The following is an 18982-nucleotide window of genomic DNA, read 5'->3' as shown; positions in this document are numbered from 1 at the left end:
ATTGTGTAAAATGGACAAATACTTAGAGGTTCCTGTTTACACTGATGTTTTTTCCAGTCCCTAAGAGGATTGTGAATATTGTTACTAAGGAGTGGGATAGACCAGGTATTCCGTTCGCTCCCCCTCCTGTTTTTAAGAAAATGTTTCCCATGTCTGACACCATGCGGGACTCGTGGCAGACGGTCCCTAAGGTGGAGGGTGCTATTTCTACTCTGGCTAAGCGTACAACTATACCTATCGAAGACAGTTGTGCTTTCAAAGATCCTATGGATAAAAAATTAGAGGGTCTCCTGAAGAAAATTTTTGTTCATCAAGGTTTTCTTCTCCAACCTATTGTGTGCATTGTTCCTGTAACTACTGCAGCTGCTTTCTGGTTTGAGGCTCTAGAAGAGGCTCTTCAGATGGAGACTCCATTAGAGGATATTATGGACAGAATTAAGGCCCTTAAGTTGGCTAATTCTTTCATTACAGATGCCGCTTTCCAACTGGCTAAATTAGCGGCAAAGAATTCAGGTTTTGCCATTTTAGCACGCAGGGCGTTATGGCTTAAGTCCTGGTCTGCTGATGTGTCATCAAAATCTAAACTTTTGAACATCCCTTTCAAAGGTAAGACCCTATTCGGGCCTGAACTGAAAGAGATTATTTCAGACATCACTGGAGGGAAAGGCCATGCCCTCCCTCAGGATAGAACAAATAAAATGAGGACCAAACAAAATCATTTTCGTTCCTTTCGGAACTTCAAGGGTGGTCCCGCTTCAGCTTCCCCTGCTGCAAAGCAAGAGGGGAATTTTGCCCAATCCATGTCAGTATGGAGACCTAACCAGGCTTGGAACAATGGTAAACAGGCCAAGAAGCCTGCAGCTGCCTCTAAGACAGCATGAAGGGGTAGCCCCCGATCCGTGACCGGATCTAGTAGGGGGCAGACTCTCTCTCTTCGCTCAGGCTTGGGCACGAGATGTTCACGATTCCTGGGCCTTAAAAATTGTGTCCCAGGGATATCTTCTGGACTTCAAAGACTCTCCCCCAAGGAGGAGATGTCACATTTCTCAATTGTCTGCAAACCAGACAAAGAGAGAGGCGTTCTTACGCTGTGTAGAAGACCTACATACCATGGGAGTAATCCACCCAGTTCCAAAAGCGGAACAAGGGCTAGGGTTTTACTCAAACCTGTTTGTGGTTCCCAAAAAAGAGGGAACTTTCAGACCAATCTTGGATCTCAAAATTCTAAACAAATTCCTCAGAGTACCATCATTCAAGATGGAGACTATTCGGACTATTCTACCGTTGATCCAGGAGGGTCAATATATGACTACCGTGGACTTAAAGGATGCGTAAACTACACATCCCTATTCACAGAGATCATCATCAATTCCTCAGATTTGCCTTTCTGGACAGGCATTACCAGTTCGTGGCCCTTCCCTTCGGGTTGGCCACGGCTCCCAGAATTTTCACAAAAGTGCTAGGGTCCCTTTTGGCGGTGCTAAGGCCGCGGGGCATAGCAGTGGCGCCTTATCTAGACGACATCTTAATTCAGGTGTCGACTTTCCAACTAGCCAAGTCTCACACGGACATCGTGTTGGCTTTTCTGAGATCTCACGGGTGGAAGGTGAACATAAAAAAGAGTTCTCTCTTCCCTCTCACAAGAGTTTCCTTCCTAGGGACTCTGATAGACTCGGTAGAAATTAAAATATTTCTGACGAAGGTCAGAAAATCAAAACTCTTAACCACTTGCCGAGCTCTTCATTCCATTCCCTGGCCATCAGTGGCTCAGTGCATGGAGGTAATCGGACTCATGGTAGCGGCAATGGACATAGTCCCTTTTGCCCACCTACACCTCAGACCACTGCAACTATGCATGCTCAAACAGTGGAATGGGGATTAAGCAGATTTATCTCCTCAACTACATCTGGAGACCAGAGATTCTCTTCTCAGGACCACCTGTCTCAGGGAATGTGTTTCCGCAGGCCAGAGTGGCTCATAGTAACGACAGATGCCAACCTGTTAGGCTGGGGTGCAGTCTGGAACTCCCTGAAAGCACAGGGCTTATGGTCTCAGGAGGAAACTCTCCTCCCGATAAACATTCTAGAACTGAGAGCGATATTCAATGCGCTTCAGGCGTGGCCCCAGCTTGCTGTGGCTAAATTCATCAGATTTCAGTCGGACAACATCACGACTGTAGCTTATATCAATCATCAAGGAGGAACACGGAGTTCTCTAGCGATGATTGAGGTAACCAAAATAATCCGATGGGCAGAGGATCACTCTTGCCATCTCTCAGCAATCAATATCCCAGGAGTAGAGCACTGGGAGGCGGATTTCCTAAGTCGTCAGACTTTTCATCCGGGGGAGTGGGAGCTCCATCCGGAGGTATTTACCCAGCTGACTTAGCTATGGGGCACACCAGAATTGGATCTGATGGAGCCTAAACTTAGTTCTTAAAGTTCTTCAAGGGGTTCCGTTTGAACCTATGCATTCCATAGATATTAAGCTTCTATCTTGGAAAGTTTTGTTTTTAGTAGCTATCTCTTCGGCTCGAAGAGTTTCTGAGTTATCTGCTTTACAGTGTGATTCACCTTACCTTGTTTTCCAGGCAGATAAGGTGGTTTTGCGTACCAAACCTGGGTTTCTTCCTAAGGTTGTTTCTAATAGGAATATCAATCAGGAGATTGTTGTTCCTTCACTATGTCCTAATCCTTCATCAAAGAAGGAACGTCTGTTGCACAATCTTGATGTGGTTCGTGCTTTAAAGTTCTACTTACAAGCAACTAAAGATTTCCGTCAAACATCTTCATTGTTTGTTGTTTATTCTGGTAAACGGAAAGGTCAAAAGGCTACAGCTACCTCTCTTTCCTTTTGGCTGAAAAGCATAATCCGTTTGGCTTATGAGACTGCTGGCCAGCAGCCTCCTGAAAGAATTACTGCTCATTCTACTAGAGCATTGGCTTCCACATGGGCTTTTAAAAATGAGGCTTCTGTTGAACAGATTTGTAAGGCGGCGACTTGGTCTTCGCTTCTTACTTTTTCCAAATTTTACAAATTCAATACTTTTGCTTCTTCAGAGGCTATTTTTGGGAGAAAGGTTCTACAAGCAGTGGTGTCTTCCGTTTAAGGTACCTGTCTTGTCCCTTCCTTCTTCCTAGCCTTTGGTCGAATGACTGGGAGGTGGAGCTAAGGGAGGAGCTATATAGACAGCTCTGCTGTGGGTGCTCTCTTTGCCACTTCCTGTAGGGAAGGAGAATATTCCACAAGAATCCGTGGACTCGATACATCACAAGAGAAAAAAAAATTATCAGGTAAGCATAAATTATGTTATTTTATTTTTAAATTTTTTCTTTTATTTTTATGTTTGGTATTGTACTATTTCCCTATAACTGCACTTTTTTAGGTGATAAGATATGTGTATACCTGCTATGACGACAGGATGTATCTTTCAGCTTATTCAATAATGTCTAATAATGCAATAAATAAATTGATTGATATTTGAAAATAGTGCTGAGTTCCCTTTCTTTTATACTAAGACTCTCATATCTATAGTGTCTAGTTTATGAAATACAGTAACTTTGGGTCTGCACCATTATACTAGAAAGTACTTTCTAAAAGCGTATTAAGATACATATTAAATGTGTTGAGCTTACTTACCATTAATAATAAGTACTGAAATCATTCACTTCCAAATCTCAGGTAGTATGTGAGTAAAATATATAATAAAAGTCACAGACCTGGATGCATTAGTATTCACAGAGAGAAAGAAAGAAATATGTCCGCCCCCCTCTCGCATCACCTAATGCATTTTGCCTAAGCTTTATCAAAGGTGACATGCCTTTGGAAAGAGAACGCCAACTTTTAAATGCCCCGCCGATTATATCAACCCTCATCTAGCTGTGGCTCACACACAATCGGTTCTTCATCTGCTTCACAGTCAAGGTTGGGAAATCAATCTTCCAAAGAGCTCCTTAACTACTCAGACTTGTGTCTCTCTTCTGGTGTTTACAATCAATTCAGTGACTATGTGTCTGTCTCTCAGAGACCAATTTAGACTGAAGTTGCAATAGGCCTGCTTTTCCTTCCGTTGCTTATTGCATAGAAGTTGTGGGCCTCATGGTTGCTGCCTCAGATGCAGTCCCATTTCATCTTCTCCATTTGCATATGCTGCATTAGTGGAACGGGGACAATGAGGATCTATCTCAATCCCTTATTTGGGAGCATTTAGCCAGTGTGGGCAGTGATCACCACAGATGTGAGTTTGCAGGGTGGGGGTACTATTTGGGGGTCTCAGAGAACGCAGGGAGTGTTGTCTCCTTGGGAAGCGAGGTTATGAATAAACATTTTGGGACAATGCATAATTTACAGGGCTCTCCAGAGTTGCCCCGACCTCAGAGAGGTATCTTTTCTTTGATTCTTGTCATTCAGTGTCACAGCAGTGGCTTATATCAATCAAGGAGAAACTTGCAGTCCTCTAGCTATAAAGGAAGTGTCCAGATTTACTAGTTTGGCAAAATGTTACCATTGCAGAATCTCCGCTATCCACATCCTGGGTGTAAACAATTGGGAAACTTTCTCAGTTGCCAGTCTCTGAACCAGGATGTTTTCAACCAGATCGTGAGATGTTGGGGCGTGCCAGAGGAGCTAGATCTCATGGCCTCTCACCTGTATCACAAGCTGCCCCGATATTGTGTCACGTCTCAAGATCCTCAAGTGGATCTAACAGATGCTATAGTTGTTCCCTGGTTGTCAACCTAATTAACATCTTTCCTCCATTTGTGTTGCTAACAGGTTTGTAAGGAAGCTACTTGGTCCTTTTTGCATAATTTCTCAAAGTTTTATGACTTTGATTTGTATGCCTCTTCATAGGCTGCTTTTGGCTAGAAAGTTCTGCAAGCTGTAGTGCCTGGTCAGTAATGACCCTGCCTTAACTTTTTCTCCTCCTCTATTACATGGTGGCTTTGTGGACTTCACTGCTTGGGTATAGATTCTCACATGTGATGCTTCATGTGCTCTCACCTAGAAAACAAAATGCATGCTTACCTGACAAGTTATTTTGGTGAGAGTCCACGAGTCCTGCCCTTTCCTTTGAACATTTGCAGGCAGTATTTGTTTTGCCCTTCATTTGTCCCACTTTGTCTTTCCTGCTTTTTTGTTTTTACCATCCACTTGGTTATAAGTATGATTTAGGGTTTAGAATAAGTGGGAGGAATATAAGTGCCCAAAATGTTATTAGCAAAATTTGTAGGGAATTTAAAGCACTCCAAGCATAGACCCCTGAAAAGCTTCTTGAGTATGTTTAACTCGGCCAGTGATTGGCAGTTATACATACATGCTGTCCATGATTGGCTAAGTGCCCTTGTTCAGTTTAGGACTCATTTTCATTACGAGTTGTTGAGAGAATAACAAGTGGCATCATAACTAGGCAAGGCATAAAAACATAGTTCTATTCAAGCATTAGTGCAATAAAATTAAAGCGATATAACAGGGCAAAAAAAGAAATGGTTTTTGTACTATTGATTGTATATAACAGTGTGTTTAACTCCTGCAATAGGATTAAAACCATAGTTAAAGTGAGCTCCAGAGCAGTAATGCACTACTGAGAGCTAGCTGAACACACTAGTCACTAATCACCTGCAGGCTCCCAGTAGTGTAGGATATGTACATAGCCTTTCTCAACAAAGGATAACAAGTGAACAAAGTCCACGAGTCCTGCCCTTTCCTTTGAACATTTGCAGGCAGTACTTGTTTTGCCCTTCATTTGTCCCACTTTGTCTTTCCTGCTTTTTTGTTTTTACCATCCACTTGGTTATAAGTATGATTTAGGGTTTAGAATAAGTGGGAGGAATTTAAGTTGTTGGGTATTTTTGCCTCCTCCTAGTGGACTGGAATGTAATTCCCACATGTGATGTCTCGTGGACTCTCACTATCATGAAAGAAATTAATTTATCAGGTAAGCATACTTCTATTTTTATTAATTTTTTACACCAACAGGAAAGGGCAGGGGTAAATTGTATCATATATAAGACACACGTACTGGTTGTGTTCCTGTGTCATTGTGCTAATTTTTCTTATTGTATATTGTATTAACCTATACAATTACTAGGTATTCATTTTTAAATGCCTTTGGCATCTTCCCAGGACAATGAAAGGTAAAAGGATAAAAATGGGGATTTAAATAAGAAAATCAGGATCAACAGTTAGAAAAGTACATGTCAGTAGTTACAGACATAACAATGTACATAAAAATAAATCCTATATAAGTGCCCAAAATGTTATTAGCAAAATTTGTAGGGATTTTAAAGCACTCCAAGCATAAACCCCTGAAAAGCTTCTTGAGTATGTTTAACTCGGCCAGTGATTGGCAGTTATACATACATGCTGTCCATGATTGGCTAAGTGCCCTTGTTCAGTTTAGGACTCATTTTCATTACGAGTTGTTGAGAGAATAACAAGTGGCATCATAACTAGGCAAGGCATAAAAACATAGTTCTATTCAAGCATTAGTGCAATAAAATTAAAGCGATATAACAGGGCAAAAAAAGAAATGGTTTTTGTACTATTGATTGTATATAACAGTGTGTTTAACTCCTGCAATAGGATTAAAACCATAGTTAAAGTGAGCTCCAGAGCAGTAATGCACTACTGAGAGCTAGCTGAACACACTAGTCGCTAATCACCTGCAGGCTCCCAGTAGTGTAGGATATGTACATAACCTTTCTCAACAAAGGATAACAAGAGAACAAAGTACATTTGAATTTAGAAGTGAATGTAAAAGTGTTTTTAATCTTTTTTATATTCACACTTTGAGGAACCAGCTTTTACTGAGCATGTACAAATGTTCACAGTGTATATGTATATGCAGTTTGTGATTGGCTAATGGCTGTCACATGACTCAAGGGGTAGGAAATAAAAGCAATTTTTGAGGGAAAAAAGTATTCTGCTCATTAGAAATGCAGAGTAAGTTCTATTGAATTGTCTTGATATTGTGCATCTGTTGTTTAGGCAATTCTACTGTATTTAATGGTCATTTAAAAAACATGCAAGATTATTTTTTACTTAACCTATCGCCTTAGGGATTTGTTTATTAGTGCACAATGGAAAGCTATTTCTAGATGTTTATATTCCTTTAAACTTAGTAATGGTTGATAATTAAATTATTGTGTTTGTCTTATTGGTGTCCATTGTGTTCATCTTTATTGTTAAAATGTTTGTGTAGACGAATGCTGTGATTTGCCCCTTTAAATTGTGGGGTTTCACTAGTCACAAAGTTTTGGCAATTAATTTGTTTATAATTTATGTATCTTACTATTCAGCAAGTAAACAAACTGTTTCAGGAAAGTAAACTCGTAATTTTGACTCTTCACAATTTTCCTCAGGCAGTAGAAATTTCTGTGATTTTGATGCATAAAAAATAATTCACTCATAATTTTAAAGATTTTGATCCAGACTTTGAAGAACTATCCAATTTGTGTTTGTTAACCACAGAACCTTAAGGATCCTAGCAACTCCAAGACAATTATGTGCTTCAGTGACCGGCTGCAGATGTTATACAAAGCTGTAACTACACTCCCAGTGCGGGATAGTCCTGGTGGTTCAGGTAAGATGAAATATGTGTTAAAATGAGGGTTAAATGTGAGTGTCAGTTGCACTTGTTCACTTACATGCTTTGTGATTATTTAAATATCTAGCAAGGGTGTTTGTTAAAGGGACATGATACCTAAATGTTGAAACACTTGAAAGTAATGCAGCATAGCTGTATAAAGCTGACTAGAAAATATCACCTGAACATCTCTATGTAAAAAAATAAAGATATTTTACCTCAAAATGTTGTTAAAGGGACACTGAACCCAAACTTTTTCTTTCATGATTCGGATAGATCATGCAATTTTAAGCAACTTTCTAATTTACTCCTATTATCAATTTTTCTTCATTCTCTTAATATCTTTATTTGAAAAGCAAGAATGTTAGTTTAGAAGCCAGCCCATTTTTGGTTCACAACCTGGGTTGTGCTTGCTGATTGGTGGCTAAATGTTCCCACCAATCAACAAGTGCTGCCCAGGGTACTAAACCAAAAATGTGCTGGCTCCTTAGCTTAGATGCCTTCTTTTTAAAATAAAGATAGCAAGAGAACAAAGAAAATTTGATAATAGGAATAATTTAGTTGCTTAAAATTGCATGCTCTATCTGAATCATGAAAGAAAAAAAATGGGTTTAGTATCTATTTAAGGACATTAAGCAGTCACGGGACTTGCAAGGGAGCGTGCTTCATGCACACTCATGTTATTTCCCTATTCAGTTTAAGGAAGTTTACTATGAAATTTCATTAGATTACAGTAAAACAGTTCATGACCTCAGCACTGCTGATGCTGATTGGCTGCTGTTCATTTCTTCCTTCTTTTTTTTTTTACCTGCAGCTGGTTTAGTAACTGAAAGATAACTTTTTACAGAACACTTACTCTGGTGAGCTGAGGAAATTGTGAGGTAAAATATTTTGCTTTTTTACATAGAGATGTTCAGGTGATATTTTCCTGTCAGCTTTTTACAATTATGCTGCATCAATTTCAAGTGATTTAGCATATGAGTATTATGTCCCTTTAAATGGATACAAAGGTCAAAAATTAATGTGCATGGGTGCGTTTCATTTTTAAATACAAACATTTTTGCAATATACATCCATTAGCAAAAATGCTTCTAGTAAAAATTATTACTGTTTTTCAGCATACACACATATTTTGTGAGAGCCCTGCACCAGTATTCAAACACCACACCTTCTCATAGAGTCAGCAGTGACTTATATGACACATATTAGGTCTTCACAGACACAAAACACACTACAGCCAGCTCTCTGGGCTTGAATACTGGTGCATGGGCCCTCACAGCATATGTGCATATGCAGTTGAAAAACAATAATAACTTATTATTACTTACTACAAGAATTATTTTGCTAAAGTATATTGCAAAAACGCTTCTATAGAAAATTTAAATGCACCCATGCACCCATGCACACTTCATTTTAGACCTTTCAATACCTTTAATTATTTTTCATCTCCCTGCTATTTTTTAATTGATTGTTGCTAATGAATGACGTTTTAATAAATTTTTGTACAACCTCAGTGGTCGCTTGTTTTTATTTATGTTCGTTAATCACCTTGACAATCTGACATTACGGTGAAACATGGAGGTGTACTGGAGAGTGTGTTTATTATAATAAAAAACACAGCATTTATTATTGGTTCATTTTGCATACCACTGGTAAACTAAAGTGATCGGGCTGAGTATTCCGACCAGTGAAACATTTCTGCATTTCCCTTGTTAATCAACAATGAAATAATGCAGTGCATATTTTGTAAATTAAAGAGGCACATAGTAATGGTTTAAATATACTATATAGTGAGCAGTGATTTTTCAATATTTATATATACAATAAAGCTAAACAATGGTTTATTATTAAAAAAAATGGTAACAAGATTTAAAGTATAATTCTCATTTTATACTGCAAGAAAATTGAGTTGGTATTTAACATTACTTTTTTTACAATAGCAGTGCAATGTTAATTTGTAAGCATAAAGCACCTCCTGTCTTTGTAAATCGCCCCCTTCTCCTCAAAAGTTACTCAAATACACGCCCATAGTTGGTTGTAATACTTTTGATGTGCTTCTAACATAGGCGTTCCATTTGTGGTCCCTTTGGGATTTAGGGAGCCACTAATCTGGCCCTTGAGAGGAAATTAGTTGCATGTCACTAATTAAATCCCTTGGATCAGGCTGTTTTAAAGTATAAACATTAATTTTGTAGACTGCCATGTTAATTTCTTGATTCTATATTTTTTTTAAATAGCAGCAACACTGCACTTCACAAAATAAGAGGATTGACGGAAATATAAGATCAATGGAGTGAAAATCCATCTCTTTTCAGGCACATGTAGTATTTAGTTTGAAAGAGCAGAGGGCCAGACGAAATGCTTTTGAAGAATACGTTCAAATCAACTTTTGGCCATCTCCAACTTCATCCTTAAAAAAATGAGTGGGTTAATATAAATTTTTATAAAGCTGCTTTGTTTTTGTGTGTTTTTCAGGTTTAAGTGAGAATCCTCCTGCAAATGAGCCTGTTATAGAAGATAGTGCAACACGCAGAGAAGAACCCTTACCAACGCAAGAGTCAGCGGTAGATGTCAGCCAAAACATATCCCAAGTGAGTAAAGCACAGTCTTAGTTAAGTATATAATGTGAATAAGAGACAGAATCAGTTAAATACATACGGCCCACATATCCATTAAGTGGAGATATCACTGTAACTAAGCAAAAAGCTGGTTAATCATCAGGAAGTAACTCACCCAAGTGATGCAACTGGATTTTGAGACAATGTCCTGTATTGTTTTGCTGTTGGGTAGGGCCAAGTTTTATGATCAAATATTACAAAACTTCAATCTGAAATTGTGGATTTGCTCAGCTGTGTACGACCTTCAAGAAGCCTTGATGTCTGTCCATTATTTAACTAAGTTAAGTAATGTAGCAATATCTTCTTTCTGTTTTACTCTATCTATAAAACACAATATTCATTCTTGTTCAAAGGAAATATTTATTTGCTGCATGCAGTCAAATAACACAATGAAACTAGAACCTCTTACTGTGTTTATCGAGATCTGTAAGTATAAACACATCATTTCTTATGGCTGGTGATGCTAAATATTTAGTTGTTTATGTTCTATATGACCAGTGTGTAATTGTTTTTGTATAACGTTCAAATTGCATTTAGGTATGGGAAATACCAATAGCGGTACAAAGCTGTGATGCTTTGGCTCTGTGCACTACTGATCACCAACAGAACAGACCTGGGACACAATGACCCAAAGGATCCTTTCATCTCCTTCCCAATCCTGTCCCGTGACTGCCTGAGCTCACTCCATTGGGCTCGTCAAGGTCACTGTGATCAGCAGAAAGTTGTTGAGTGGAAGTAAGCAAATCTTCCACAGCTCAGCCCGAGATCAGCCTACTCTAATTGGAACTAGTGCCTGATTTTAGGTTTCTGCTGGGAAATTAAGATAATAAATTGTGGTGAAATTTATAAGGCGGGAAAACTTTATGTGAAGCAATAAGATACATTACCTTATTTAATGTTATATGTAGCTGGGTGCATTTAATGCTTTATTTTATTAAAGGGACAGTCTAGTCAAAATTAAACTTTCATGATTCAAATAGGGCATGTCATTTTAAACATCTTCCCAATTTACTTTTATCATAACATTTGCTTTGTTCTTTTCGTATTATTTGTTGAAAGCTAAACTTAGGAACGCTCATGTGCTAATTTTTATGCCCTTGAAGGCTCATATCTCAAAGCATTTTGACATTTATTACAGCACTAATTCACGTATATGCCATATAGATAAACATTGTGCTCACTCCCGTGGAGTTATTTATGAGTCAGCACTGATCGGCTAAAATGCAAGTCTGTCAAAAGAACTGAAGTAAGGGGGCAGTCTGCAGAGCCTTAGATACAAGGTAATCACAGAGGTAAAAAATGTATTAATATAACTGTGTTGGATATGCAAAACTGGGGAATGGGTAGTAAAGAGATTATCTATCTTTTTAAATAATAAAAATGCTGGAGTAGTCTGTCCCTTTAATGATCTTGTCTGTATGCTCTGCTGCATTTTCTCTATATTTATGAGGATTAAAATTTACTTACATTAGTTGCAGTTAATGACGCCAATATTTTGCAATGCTAATATGCAGTTAAAGGGAAATAATGGCAATATTTAAAATATATATTATCCTTGGAAATACTTTGATAATATTTTTCCAATATAGGGCTAGATTACAAGTTGCTCGCTAACTTTTGCGTTTGAGTGATATCTTTTTGCGCATGTTGGAAATAGCGCTCGTTTAAGTCGAAAGTAAACGCAATTGCAAGAGTGCAATTGAATTTTACAATTGTCAGATTAGTACGACTGAAGACATTGCATTTAAAATTACAGTTACACTCATATAAACACTATCTGATAAAAAATTAGTCACATAAATATTAAAAAAAGTTATAAGGGTTCAAAGGTATATAGTATAGGACAAGGTATAGTATAGGACAAGGCTATATTGTATATATACATACATATACATGTCTAAATATGTGTATATATTTATGTGTGTGTACATATGCATTTATGTATATGTGTTTTCCTGTATATATATATATTGTACATATTTCACATTCCAATGTTCTTCCCTTACAGGAATATGTTATTTATATTGTAAATATTTTTAACTTAAAGGGACAGTCTACACCTAAAACAACCTTAATCCATCTGTTAGATAATGTTCAGATTTTGTTTGCTCACCCCTGCAACCATATCGAGACTTGTACACATCCAGAGTTATTCTCCATGAAAAGTTAGATTCTGACTGTTAGAAATGGCCGCTCCGATCCGCCCACACAATACGTCACCCACTCTCTTAGTTTGCACCGTCCAATAAAAAACTGATCACCGATTAAAAAACTGTATCGCGCATTCATTGCTTCGCGCATGCGCAACGTAACTGGGAACCAAGTATCCGGAACCAAAGTTTCGATCTATCTTTTTACCGCTATGAATTCACAGAAGTACCAGTGTTTATTTATTGTAAGTATTCGTACACAGTCTGCAAACTAACAAGATTAGTTTATCGCATTTAATTAACTTTTATTTACCTATTATTTAGCAATGCGGCTTTAGTTTACTTCTGCAGAGGGAAAGAAAAAAAGAGTTACCCGTTCTGTGTGTGCAGAGATAATTACTGACTTCCGGTTTTGAGCTGAGGATAATTGCGCATGCGTATTAGGGTCTAATCAGGTCACTGTTTAGTCCGTGCACGAGTGTTATAGGGAAAGATCAGGACTCGAGAAGACAGGAGGAGAAGCTAATGGGAGGAGTTAAACAGCCTTGTTTGAATCAAGGAATAAAAACTATTTTTCTGAAAAAGTGGGTAAGCGGATACATGATAATAGGGGTCCAGGGTATCGATATAATTGTAATCATGAGATCGTAACTATGGGGTAACGTTGTTTTAGGTGTAGACTGTCCCTTTAAAGGGACAGTCTACTCCAGAATTGTTATGGACAGATAATCCCTTTATTACCCAATTTTGCATAACCAACATGGTGATATTAATATATTTTTTACCTCTGTGATTACCTTATGTCTAAGCCTCTGCAGACTGCCCCCTTATTTCTGTTCTTTTTACAGACTTGCATTTTAGCCACTAAGTGCTGACTCCTAAGTAACTCCATGGGAGTGAGCACGATGTTATCCACATGAACTAGCACTGACTAACTGTGAAAAAACTGTCAGAATTCACTGAGATAAGATATTAGCATATTAGCCTACCTAGGTTTAGCTTTCAACAAAGAATACCAAAAAAACAAAGCAAAGTTGATGATAAAACTAAACTGGAAAGTTGTTTAAAATGCAAGAAAGTTTTCTTACGAAGGATTTTCTACAAGGGGGAATAGTATTTCAACCAGCAGTAGCCATAGCTGGTGTTGCAGGAGCAGCATCTTTTTAGTGTGATTCATTATCTGAATTAGTTTCATAAGAATCATGCTTAGATGATATTCATTCATTGCTTACGATTGGCAAATTGTGATTAAATTTTTCATATTATATGCCTCAATGCAAAAAATACAGCTTTAGCTTTCCTTGCCAGATGGGCTCTGTGTTTGAAGTTGTGGTCTGCTGACATGGTGTTGAAGTCCAGACTTTTGACCTTAGTCTTTAAAGGAAAAAAATCTGTTCAGTCCTGGTTTAGACTTTATTATTTAAACTGTTACTGGTGGTGAGGAATTTTTTTTTGCCACATAATTAAAAATTTTAGGCCTAAGAATAAATATGAAAACGTTTTCATTCCTTGCGCCAATTAAGGAACCAAAAATCATCTTCCTTACAGAAGTCAGATTCTGCCAAATCCACCTTGATGCCAAATCCTGTCTGCAATAAGTCCATGGAAAACAAGAAGTCTCCTTATACTAAATCCACATGAAGGTGCGGCCCCCGATCCAGATTCATTGCTGGTTGGGGGCAGGTTAAGCCTTTTTCAAAGGACCTGGTCATAGGCTGTTTAGGGTCCCTGAGTAATGAAAATTATTTTCCAGGGATACAGAATATGTTTTCGTCTCCGCCCCTTCAGGGAAGGTTTATTCTGTCCCATCTCTCAGTGAGACAAGAAAAGAGAGAGTCTTTCCTTCAGTGTGTGCAGGATCTGGAAGCCATGGGAGTTATAGTCCCAGTCCTGGCGGCAGATCTGGGATGGGCTTCTATTCCAATCTGTTTATTGTACCAAAGAAGGAGGGTACATTCAGACCCATTCTGGATCTGAAAACTCTTTTCAATTTTATATGGGTTCCTTCATTCAAGATGGAAACTATTCAATCTATTCTGCTAGTCCTTCAGGAACAATTTATGACAACTACAGACTTGAAGGATGCATATCTGCACATTCCTATTCACAAGGAATATAACCAATTCTTATGTTTTTCTTTCCTACACAGACACTACCAGTGTGTAGCATTTTCTTTCGTTCTTGCTTCAGCTCCCAGGATCTTGAAAAAGGTCCTGGGGGCACTTCTCTTTGTTATCAGGGCTCAGGGAATAGCAGTTCCCTACCTGGATGGTATTGTGGTTCACGCTCCGTTTTTACCCTTGGCGACTGCTCATACAGAGTAGCTACTTTGGTTTGTACGCAGTCATGGCTGGTAAGTAAATGTGGCAATTGTTCGCTTACTCAGATGCCATCAGATGCCATCCCGTTGGCAAGATTTAATTTACGTTCACTACAACTAAGCATTCTAAAGCAGTGGAATGACGATCACTCCAATCAGTCTCAGTTAATTCATTTGAAACAGTTAGTCAAGCATTATCTGTCTTGGTGGATATCCCCCACTCCGGTTTCCCAGGGGATGTTTTCCTGCATCCATCATGGGAGATAATCACCACGGACACCAGTTTATCAGGTTGGGGAGTGGTCTGGAGCTCTTGAAGGTCTCAGGAATGGTCTTTCAACCAGAAGATTTTCTAACACTTGGTACGTCACTGGGGTCTGTCAGAAATAGACTTAATAGCATTGCATCTAAACCACAAACTCCCCAGATACGGACCGAGGCCCAGAGATCCATAAGTGGAACTGATACACTTTTACAATCTAGTTTATCTGTTTCCACCAATTGTGCTTCTTCCACGATTGATTGCTCGGATCAATCAGGAAAAAGATTCATGTAATATTGATAGCTCCTGCGTGGCCACTCAGGACGTGGTATGCAAATCTAGTTCAGATGTCCATCTCTCCTTCGTGGCTTCTTCTCAATATCTGAATGTACTATCTTAAAGGGACACTGAACCCACATTTTTTCTATTGTGATTCAGATAGAGAATGATATTTTAAGCAACTTTCTAGTTTACTCCTATTATCAAATTTTCTTCATTCTCTTGGTATCTTTATTTGAAATGCAAGAATGTAAGTTTAGATACCGGCCCATTTTTGGTGAACAATCTGGGTTGTTCTTCCTGATTGGTGGATAAATTCATCCACCAATAAAAAAGTGCTGTCCAGAGTTCTGAACCCAAAAAATCCTAGATGCCTTCTTTTTCAAATAAAGATAGCAAGAGAACGAAGAAAAAATGATAATAGGAGTAAATTAAAAAGTTGCTTAAAATTGCATGCTCTATCTGAATCACGAAAGAAAAAATTTGGGTTCAGTGTCCCTTTAAGGGCCATTTTATCAAAACCTTCAATCTCTCAATTTAACAGTTTAGAGATTGAACACTTCTCTTTCAAAGAGGCTTTTCTGACTCTGTGTTGGAAACTTAAAGGGACAGTCTAGTCCAAAACAAACTTTCGTTATTCAGATAAGGCATGTAATTTTAAACAATTTTCCCATTTACTTCTATCACCAATTTCGGTTTGTTCTCTTGGTATTCTTAGTTGAAAGCTAAATCTAGGAGGTTCATATGCTAATTTCTAAACGCTTGAAGGCCGCCTCTTAGCTCAGGGCATTTTCAAATTTTTTCACCACTAGAGAGTGTTAGTTCATGTGTTTCATATAGATAACACTGTGCTCACGTACCTGGAGTTTCTAGGAGCCAGCACTGATTGGCTAAAATGCAAGTCTGTCAAAAGAACTGAAATAAGGGGCAGTTTGTAGAGGCTTAGATAAAAGATAATCACAGAGGTAAAAAGTGTATTAATATAACTGTACTGGTTATGCAAAACTAGGGAATGGCTAATAAAGGGATTATCTATTAAAATAATAAATATTCTGGTGTAGACTGTCCCTTTAAATGCATGCTTGTAAGCCTGTTACTAGAAGGATTTACCACAAGGTGTGGAAAGTGTACCTTTATTGGTGATTGAGGATATATGTAGCATTCGGTTAGAATTCCTCGTATTTTACAATTCCTTCAAGATGGTCTAGACAAAGACTTAGCGTTCAGTAACCTTAAGGGTCATATTTCTGCTTTCTCTGTTCTATTGCATTGGAAACTGGTTCAGCTTCCTGATATTCAGGCCTTGGTTAGAATAAGACCTGTTATTAAACCTATTTCTTCTCCATGGAGTTTGAATTTAGTGTTTTTTGCTAGCCATTTCTTTATCTAGGAGAGAATCCAAATTATCTGCTCTTTCTTTTGAGCCTCAATATTTGGTTTTTCATCAGGACAAAGCAGTGTTAGATTGTAAAACAAAATCCTAATACTAAGCCCCAAATAGGTACTCACGGTTCCTGAAGTTCGGCGGTGAAGGTTTTCTTCCAGACGGCTCCATTATCTTCTATCTTCATCCAGAGCAGAGGTGCTGAGCGCTCTTCCCCAAGGCACGGATCCGGAGCGGCGGTCCTCAGTGGCAGCCTTCAGCAGCAAAGATCCTCATCGGCGTAGAGGCTCCTCTTCATCCGATCTCCGGCGTACACTGAAAATTGAATGCAAGGTACCGCATTCAATTTGGGGTAACTTGCATTCCTATTGGCTGAAATTTTGAAATCAGCCACTAGAATTAGAGCTACTGAAATCCTATTGGCTGTTCAAATCAGCCAATAAGATTTCAGTAGCTCTCATCCTATTGGCTGATTTTAAATTTTCAGCCAATAGGAAAGCAAGGTACCCCAATAAATATGGGGTACCTTGCATTCAATCTTCAGTGTGCGACGGACGATTGAATGAAGAGGAGCTTCCATGCTGCTGAAGACCGTCGCTGAGGATCCGTGCATCGAGGAAGCAAGCTCCGGATGAAGATAGAAGATGATGGAGCCACCTGGAAGAAGACCTCCGCCGGACTTAAGGAGCGGTGAGTACCTATTTGGGGCTTAGTTTTAGGATTTTTATTTATTTTTTTATTTTTTTTATTTTTAAGATTAGGGATTTAATAGGCTGTAAAAGAGCTGATTGCCCTTTTAAGGGCAGCAAAAGAGCTGAATGAACTTTTAAGGGCAATGCAAATACAAATGCCCCTTTAGAGGCAATGGGTAGTTTAGTTTTTTTAGTGTTAGTTTTTTTTATTTTGGGGGGTTTGGTGGGTGGGGGGTTTTTACTGTTAGGGGGGACTTAGTATTTTTTAAATGTAAAGGAGCTGTTTAACTTAGGGTAATGCCCTACAAAAGGCCCTTTTAAGGGCTATTGGTAGTTTAGTTTAGATTAGGGGGTGTTTTTATTTTGGTGGGGGTTTTTTATTTTCATAGGGATTAGGTTTAATTTTTTTTATTTTTGATAATTTTGTTTATTTAATTTTAGATTATTTTTTTTGTAATTTAATGTTAGGTTTTATTGGGGTTAATTTAGGGGGTGTTAGGTTACGGTGCTTAGTAATTAAATTAGTTATTTCCGTTGTGGGGGGTTTGCGGTTTAGGAGTATATAGGTTAATTAGGTTTATTGCTATGTGGGGGGTTGGCAGTTTAGGGGTTAATAGGTTAATTACGTTTATTGCGATGTGGGGGGTTGGCAGTTTAGGGGTTAATAGGTTAATTAGGTTTATTGCGATGTGGGGGGTTGGCGGTTTAGGGGGTTAATATTTTAATTATGTAATTTGCGGATTAGGGGTTAATTAATTATTTTGCGATGTTGGTGGTTTCAGTGTTTGTTAATACTTCTTGCGTGAGGTTAGTTTTTTTTGTTATACTTCGTGCGGGCGGTTATGCTTATTTTTTATTTCTTACTGGCGGTTTACGCGTTTTTTTCGTTGTTTTGTGCGGGTGGTTGCGTGTTTATTTTTTGTTTGTTTGTTTTTTTAAGGCTTCGTTTGCCTACGCTGCATCCAGGTGGATTCTAAAAATGGCTGCAGCTTTGTTGCATCCAGGTGGATTTTTTTGGCTGCACGCGCAGCCAACTTTCTTTTGGCTGCCTCGCGCAGCCAACATTCCTTTGAAGATGTGTGCGCAACTGGCAACGGATGAGTTACAAACGCGATTATAGTATAGATGTGTTATTTGAAAAAATAATTTACTATTTACCTGAAATATGAAAGACAGAATAATAATTATTATATTAAAAAGTATAAAATTGTGAGATAATGTGCTTGCTTAAAGTGAAATTGTAACTGTTGTGTAAGTACACAAAAATATTTATTAATTTTAGGGTTAAATAAATAATAATAAATGGAAGATACAAATTAATTAAAGTGGCTATGATACATTTTAATCATAACATAAATGTTGTGATTGTTAAGGTGAAAGTCAATCCTAGGGATTACAAACGCTAGGATTGACTATTGAAACAAATAAAGGGGACTTTCATTCATGAAGTATAAGATACTTCATGTAGAAAGCTTTTTTATTTGTTTCAATCGATCACCGTTTTTAGCTGCTAAAGCAGCCCATGGCTAAAAAAAATCTTTGCCAATAGCCGTGCGGTAAATCCAGCTTGGTGCCCATGGGAGTCGGATTTACCACACGGCTATTGGCTAAGAGGTGAAAACGTCACCTCTTCGCAAAATTTTTTTAGCCGTGGGCTGCTGTAGCAGCTAAAAACGACGATCGAGTGAAATA

At 38.3% G+C, this 18982-nt stretch overlaps 1 protein-coding gene across 1 annotated transcript in view; it reads left to right on the top strand.

Annotated features, from left to right (window-relative positions):
• Positions 1–18982, top strand: part of NHEJ1 (non-homologous end joining factor 1) — a 533071-nt gene that overhangs the window by 488529 nt on the left and 25560 nt on the right. Inside the window, exons 6-7 of the mRNA XM_053698155.1 lie at positions 7471–7582; positions 10061–10176. Of these exons, the coding sequence (XP_053554130.1) occupies positions 7471–7582; positions 10061–10176 (228 nt within the window). The remainder of the gene's footprint in view (positions 1–7470; positions 7583–10060; positions 10177–18982) is intronic.

The sequence above is a fragment of the Bombina bombina genome, chromosome 1 (assembly GCF_027579735.1).
Source record: "Bombina bombina isolate aBomBom1 chromosome 1, aBomBom1.pri, whole genome shotgun sequence".
NCBI lineage: Eukaryota > Metazoa > Chordata > Amphibia > Anura > Bombinatoridae > Bombina > Bombina bombina.
This window is presented reverse-complemented; position numbering and strand designations above follow the sequence as displayed.